The sequence below is a fragment of the Hydra vulgaris genome, chromosome 04, assembly GCF_038396675.1.
Source record: "Hydra vulgaris chromosome 04, alternate assembly HydraT2T_AEP".
Taxonomy (NCBI): Eukaryota; Metazoa; Cnidaria; class Hydrozoa; order Anthoathecata; family Hydridae; genus Hydra; species Hydra vulgaris.
In genome coordinates, this window is record NC_088923.1 from 39353006 (window position 1) to 39361100 (window position 8095).

General features: G+C 29.1%; 1 protein-coding gene across 1 annotated transcript; it reads right to left on the bottom strand.

The window, feature by feature from the left end:
* Positions 1–1711: 1711 nt before the first annotated feature.
* Positions 1712–5048, bottom strand: LOC124818140 (metabotropic glutamate receptor 4). Its single transcript, XM_065796321.1, has one exon. It carries the CDS (start codon positions 4543–4545, stop codon positions 1963–1965), a length of 2583 nt encoding a protein of 860 aa, XP_065652393.1. The 5' UTR covers positions 4546–5048; the 3' UTR covers positions 1712–1962.
* Positions 5049–8095: the final 3047 nt, after the last annotated feature.

Sequence of the window (8095 nt, forward strand, 5' to 3'; positions counted from 1 at the left end):
AGATGTAATGGATTAGGTCATTCTTCAGAGTGAATAACAGAGACAAATTTTCTTATATATATCGAGCATTTTTTATCCATGCACGTTGTTCTAATGATTGCCCTTGCCTGGTATTAATTGACAACCACAGCTCTCATCTTGAAGCAGCAGTACTTGATTTTTGTAAAGAAAATGATATCAAACTTTAATTTTTTCCAGCACACTGTAGCCATTAGTTACAACCATTCGATAGTAGTATTTATGCTCCCTTTAAAACGTTTGTGAACTAAGTATGTGATGCATGGGTTACAAACGACCTATAACTATCTATGACGTACCTGGTATAGTAAGAACAGCATTATGCTATAATTCTATGAAACATAGTTAGTGGTTTCTAAGAGTCAATATTGTTTTACATGGAAACATTATACTAATAATACTTTCAACAAATGCACTTAATGCATTTGTATCTTATATTAACTAAAGACTAAATTAAAGGCAGTTCACGCACTATTAAATTTATTTATTTCTTTTGTATGATGTATGCATACATTATATGAAGAAGCGCTGGAAAAACAAAACTTTACTACTTTTGTCCTGCTAAATACAAAGAAATAAGTATCATCGCAGAACTGTTATTTAGAACATAGCAGTTTTACTTTTCTACTAAAATTTCAACTTTCCTACTAAAATAACTTATTTTGCATTCAATAAAAAAAGTTGAAAAATATTTATCTTTTTTATTATTATTGTCATTGTGCTATGAAAATAACAATAAAAACTTTATTGTGTTTTTATTTGCGAAAAGTGACGAGTGAACTTAACGAGGTTTTTCATGTAATGACAGACAGAATTTAAAATGCAAAGAGATAAGCTGGATAAAGCGTATTTATCGAGATTCAGCATTTAAACATTTATTTTGATCCTCCATATGATATGAATGGATGGAAAACCAACGCATTTTAAAAGGAATGATGAATTAGGTGTAACATCAAAATGTCCTAAAAATTGGTAACCCAATGTCATTTTGGTCCAGGTGACAAAAGAATATTAATGCAAACTGAAAAAATGCTGTGAGGCTAAATAATGTAAAAGGTTCTAAAAGAACATAATATGCTTATGTTTAGTTGGTTTGCAGATTTGATTGGTCTGCAAATTCTTTTATTTATTAAAAAAAAGATTTAGTATTACTAAAAAAGAAGTTACAAAATTGTAAAAAATAGTTAGTTTATCAATAAAAAAAAATTTTAAATGGTTGTATCTTTAGAGTAAAACAATTTTCACAAGTTTTTAGTATTAAAATAATAAAATAAAACAGATTTCTGATTGCTTAGCTAAACAGATATCTAATTGGTAAGCTTAACATCTGTTTGCGGCCGTGGGGTTGTGGTTAGAGCGCTTGCTTTAGAACCAGGAGATCCAGGTGCGAAACGAGCTCTGAACTTTTTTGCGTCACGGTAAGGAAGGAGGCGTGAACTTCCTGATTAAATGCACTTCCGCGGTACCCTGTGACAAAACCGTAAGGTTTTCTCAGGGCACCTAAATAACAATAAAAATTTACATGAGTTTTTATTGTTATTTAGGTGCCCTTCTATGCTTTGTTATTAACACCATTTTTTTGCCAATTCATATAACAAAAACATAAATTTAATTGCTAAAGTACATATAATTTTATCATTTTTTTAAAAAAGGTTGTAAAAAGACCTTAAAGATTTGCGACATAAAAAACAAATTTGGTATTACTATAATATATTTTTATATAGATCGAGACTGAATTGATTAAAAGTAGGCGCATTAAGTACGCATACATTGATTAAAGGTTCTGGTTAAATAATGGTAACTTAAAAAAATTCATTCTCACATACTACTTTTTATATGGAACGCTATTAAATTTTAAATTTGAAAGAGTTCCATATAATAAGTAAGCAAAAAAATTTAATTAAAAACTGCACACACATATATGTTTATTGTAAGGTAAACATATTATTGGTACATAGAAGAGGAGGTAGACACTGAATCTCTCATAGAGACCTTCTTTTTATTTGTACTTTGTAAATGTCGTCCATGACCAACATATATTTTTGGCAGTATTAAACAAACTGCATAAATTAAAGCAAAAATGCTAAGAGTAAACGTCATCACTATTGCTTTTAATTCTTCTTTTACAAAATTAAAAGTCAGTAGGTATGCAATCATGACTACTAATAAAGCAATGCACGTAAAACTAACAAATTTCGGCTCGTAAAAGTGGTGCTCCAGGTTACGTTCACGAAACGCACAACAAGTTGCCAAAATAAGTATAATTAACGGAATAAAGTTTGAAATCAAGTTTGGCACATTAAAACTTACAGCGCAAATTTTTCGAATAATATAACCATTTGAAACATCATTACTCTGCTTGTTGTTAAAAATAAGTATAAAAACCGGAATCATTTCTACAAGCAGCATTAGTACAATGGAAAAAATTTGTAATGTCAATAGTCGGCACTTGAACGTACTTGTAGCTTTTTTGTTTAAGTATTCAGCTGCCATTTTTGTTTTGATTAACAATGTAGAAGAATAAGTCATCATTAACAAAAAAAATACTACGTTTCGTGAGCTACACAGATCATTAGTTGGCTCAAAAACATTCATGTATCCAAATAAAAAACTACAAAATGGCAAACCACTAGTAAAAAGATTTAAAAATAGTCTATCTTCATTTAGTAAATATCGAAATTTATAAAGATAAGTTCCAAAAATTATTATTAAAATTAGCCCAATACTACTAACGACTATAACAGCGATTCCTTCATGATCGTTGTAACTCAACCAAGTTGTGTTAGTTTTAATACAGTTAATATTATTTTCCGTATGATATCCATCTGGACAGATTGCGCAATCGGAATCTGTTGTTGAATTAGCATAGCTATAAAAACCTACGCACTTTTCGCAATGCCAGCAACAAGAGTTTGGTAACATTTGGGTCACATAACCTTCTTCACAATCTTCTTTACATTTTGAACGAGGTGCTTTTTTTAAAGCGTCGTTTTTGAACCAATATGGCCACTTTATATCATCAATTGTAATTTTAAAAATAGAGCTATTTGTAACATTGGTTTCATTGGTCCAATTGCCTATATTAATATAATTTAAAATTCCGTTTTTTATATCATATTGCAAGTTTTCGATCGTGTAAAGAGCAGGTATTGGATCGTTTGAGTTATTGAATGTAATTAAGTTGCCATTGTAACCAAAATTAGGAATAGTTTTAATAATGTTTGTTAATTTTTCATAATCAATTGCTGCATTTAAACGACTTTTATCGTAGCAGTTCTTATCATAATATTGAATACCCTTTGCTAACACTGTTACGGCATCGACCCAGTTAGAAGTCACTTCTGATTCAGACAGCTTTGACATTATATGGGAGACTGAAACAGAACAACTATCTCCAAATAAAATTGATTCGTTGATTGAAATTTTGTTTGGTTTACAACTAAACTCATTCATTAGATAATTCTGCAGCCACACTTCATTTAAATAATTTCTTTTTATCTCTTTATTGATATAATCATTTAGGCCAGAAATTTTTTTAAACTTTAATGATACTGATAACAGACCGTGCATTTGGTTTATTGGTACCTCATGCTTGAAATGTTTATTTTTCGCTTCGTTGTTCCATGCATCGCTTGTTAACCACATACGAGATATATTCTCCTTATTTGCTCTTTTTAAAATAAATTCTCCTAATTGTTTAAAATAACAAAACATCACAACAACTGTGGCATTTGATGCCATTTTAATTTTATCAATAGTCTTGTTTATTTCATCATTAAATTCTTCAGCTGGATAAGTAACAAAACTTGTATTAACAATACAGATATTTTTTGATTTTGCTTCGTTTTCAAGCTCAGCAAGTGCTAGTTTACCATAAGGGTCATTAGAACCAACTGCAAAAATATAACTCCAATTAAGTTTTATCATAATGTCTAGCATCACCTGAACCTGCATACTATCTGACGGAATTACTCGAACAAATGAGCTGTACATTTTGGTATCACTAAGCAGTCGACTAGAAGCCCATGGACTTAAAACTGGAATTTTATATAATGACATCAAGGTTGCTAAAGGAACAGTTGTTTTACTCATATCGGTTCCTAAAATAGCAGCAGGTGGCTGCATAAACTCCTCGTCAGCGCTGCACTGAAAATATTTTTCATTACAATCTGATGCCACTTTAACGGAGGAGACAACTTGAATTGCACTAGCCATTGTTACAGATAAATTGCCACAATTATCATCAAACTGAACACTAATCTTACCTGATTGTGTTTTATTGTTAGCTATGTCAACAGCTTGTTTAATTGCGTAAAATGTGAGTAAACTGTCCAGACTTACTTTTCTACAATTGCTTTCTGGGTCGGTGAATGTTATTATTACTTTGATTGTGTAGTTTCTATTAACAACGTTTTCAAGTTGAGTAAAATTAATGAATCGATATTTTTTTTCTACATTAGATCCTAGTTCACATTGTAGTGAGATATCACTTGAAAATAAAAAGATCAAGCAAAATAACGGAACCATTGCTGAAAGCTAGCAAATAAATCAGAGTAACGGTACGCCAAATGTTCGATTTTCCAATATATATAAAACAAGTTATTTGCTATTATTTTTATGGTTACTATTTTGTGTATAAATTATTTTGTTTCTGTATTTATGGTCTTTAGTTATAAAAATTCTTCGTTAAACTTTTTTTAAAATAACATAAAATCTCCAATTAGAAATGCTTACTTGAAAATAATCGATGTTTTTACAAATTTAAGAAACTTTGATAATAGCTCATTTTTTGCAGATTTAAAAGATTAAATCATTTCTATAACAAGTTTTTCTTTGAAAGTTTTGTTTTGAGTATATTGTAAACTTTTTCAACGCTAATCTGCAAGTTTCATTTTCCATCTCCATAATCCGTTTTTTTCTGTGTTGTTTCATCTACTTTTATCCTCCGACCTTTACTACTTTGTTATTTATATTTTCTGTTTATACAAATTCTGTTATACAAATTGTTACTTGATTAGCTGCGTTCTGGTTTTGATTCAGAAAGTTAGATTAAAACTTGTGGATTTAAAATATGGGTTTGACTTAACTAGTACTTTTCGAAACTTTTGTCGGTGAAGTATAAACGTAAAGAAACTTTTATTTAGTTTTAGTCTTTAGAGGATGAAATTTCACTACACCTCCACCCCACCCCCGTAAAGATATACGGGGGTGGACGGAAATATTTTTCTGAGTAGTGCTGAGACGGAGTCAACTCACAATATATTTAGTCTAGTCACGGTAGTCACGGTGACATTAGTTAGTCATGGTAACATTTATGAAAATAATGCTGAGACTCAACAAGTCTCAGCATTATATGCAAAACTTTAAACTAGTGTCACGCATGCGCGAATATTAGTCCATTTTTGGACTAATGTTCTAGGTTTGTCTGAATACTAAAGTTCAAAAGGCTAATTTCTTAGACATACTTTTGTGCTAAATTTAACGCCGAATAATATTATGCAAAAAAATTGTAATATTGTATTTATTTCTAAAAATAAATTCAAAATAAGACAGAAACAAGCACAAAAAAAAGAAAAAGATATATTTAATTTAGGATACAGTTAATTATCATTTATTCACGCATAATCTTGAGTATGTAAATGTGTTGACTAATTTAGCTCGAGATACATATAATTATTATTTATTTACCCATTACCTTGTGTATATATATGAGTTTATTTATTGTATTATAAATGAATGCAGCTAAGTTAAAACAAAAAATAGAAAAAAAAGCTGACTAACTTTTCTTGGTGTGCCAAGAAAAATTAGTCAGTCTTTCGAGGTAATTATTGCCGATCTTTTAAAGTTTATGAGAGGTTTATATATATATATATACATATATATATATATATATATATATATATATATATATATATATATATATATATATATATATATATATATATATATATATATATATAAATATTTTCACAACTACATACTAATTACAATGTTTTACATATCATAATATAAGCAAAATATACTTCCGTTACAAAAGATTATATTTAACCAAATACTGCTAAAATATATCTAACAGTTAAAAAAAAAAGAAAAAATAAAAATAGATAAAAATTTTAAATTAAGAAAGTATTAGTCGAATATATTATGAAAGACTTGATTATGAAAGTATGAAAATGAAATTAGAGCAAGAGAAGCTAATAAATGCAAGTTATTAGAGAAGCGGCTACACAGCCGGAAAAAATGGATGACTGGTTTGACCAAGGACGTAAAATAAGATTTAATAAAATAAAATGATAAATAATAAAATAAATAATAAAATAATAAAATAAATAATAAAATAAAATAATAAAATAAAATAATATTTTACGAAATCTTAAGATATTTTATTGGATAGTCGAGACCTACTTTTTTTGACGTCGAATCTAATAAAAATATTCCCACATTTTGCAATTCTCCCTATTGTTTTCCTATTGTTCTCCAAACAATTCCGTAACACGCATATCTTTTTTTTTAAACAATGCGTTGAACGTCAATCTTATTTTACGTCCTTGGTTTGACCAAACAGATGCAATTTATTATGATCGCAATCTCAATAATAAGCCGTTACATGTTTTTAATTGTGATGAGTCTGGATTACAATTTGACCAAGAGAAAGTTAAAATCGTATGCAGAAAAGGTACCAGAAATCCAAAAAAAAATTATCTCCAAAGAACCACAAGAAAGTGACTACTATTTTGACATGTTGTGATGCTTATGGAAATCATTTGTAACATCGAGTAATTTACAAAGAAAAACATATGATGAAAAGCTGGTGCATAGGTGGCGCTAAAAATGTTTATTATAAAAATAGTAACTCGGGTTAGATGGAGTAAAAACAATATCTTGAGTGACTCAAACCAGTATTTTTGCTTCTTGCAAATAAACTTGAAGGATTTAAGCCGCTTATTCTTGATAGTCATGACTCGCTAACTAATATAGTTAAGAATTGAAAAAAGTGGCCTTCGAAAATGATATTATACTTTGGCGCTTGCCTGCTCATACGAGCCATTTTTTTTTATAGCCTTTAGACTTGGTTGTCTTTAAAACAGTTTAAGGTGAATGGAATCGAACAGTAGACAACTTTTTATCTAGAAATAAATTTCAATTGTTAACAAATAGACAATTTCTTGCCATGTTTAAGAAACTTATTGAAAATAATTTTTAAATCTGAAAACTGTCGTAGTGGCTTCAGTAGTAGTGCTTTATTTACACTTGATCAATCAAAAATTTCTTCTGAAAAAAACTGCAATTAACAAAGTTTATGAAGCTATTAAAGAAGGGAACATTAATAGTTTATTTCAGCCTGTAATCAAATACACCTAAAACTCCAAAAACACCATTAAATGGAACGTCAAACCGAGTAGTGTTACTTGGATGTTTAAATACGATATATGAAACAGTTAAAAAAGCTAGAAAAAATATCAACCAACCAGTGTTAGCGTGGCTCAAAGATTAACTTACACCTTTAGATAACAAAAAAGAAACGGTTAAAGAACTAATTTGCCAGGCAGCTATAACATGACCTCAGTCGATGCTATTGCTTTTGACGAATCCGAACAAGAATCATAAATTATATTTTTTCAGTTTTTAGACGTAGTTGTCTTTAAAACAGTTAAAGGCAAATGGAAGCAAACTGTAGACAGTTTTTAGATTAATAAAAACATAATATAATTTCAGAACGTCTAATCAGCTGAGGAGAAAAAGAATAAATGCAAAATTAATGCAACTAATTCTTGAAGATTTATTAATCATTAAAAAAAACTGAAAAATTACTCTCACATAAAAAATATTAACCTCAATATCCACATTCATATACAAACAAACTGAAATAGCTATTTTCATATATTTATTTAAAGTCTAATAATGCTACTAAAAGGTTGTGTCGCAATAAAAAAAATCGTGTTTTTTTTTGTAAAAATCTTATTTCTTTTAAATAGCCACAAAAAGCGATCTGACTAAAACCAGACAATTGCCATCATGTGGCTCAATGTCTGTGCTTATTTCAATTCCCATTGATTTGTCTTTCGGAAGTTTCGTT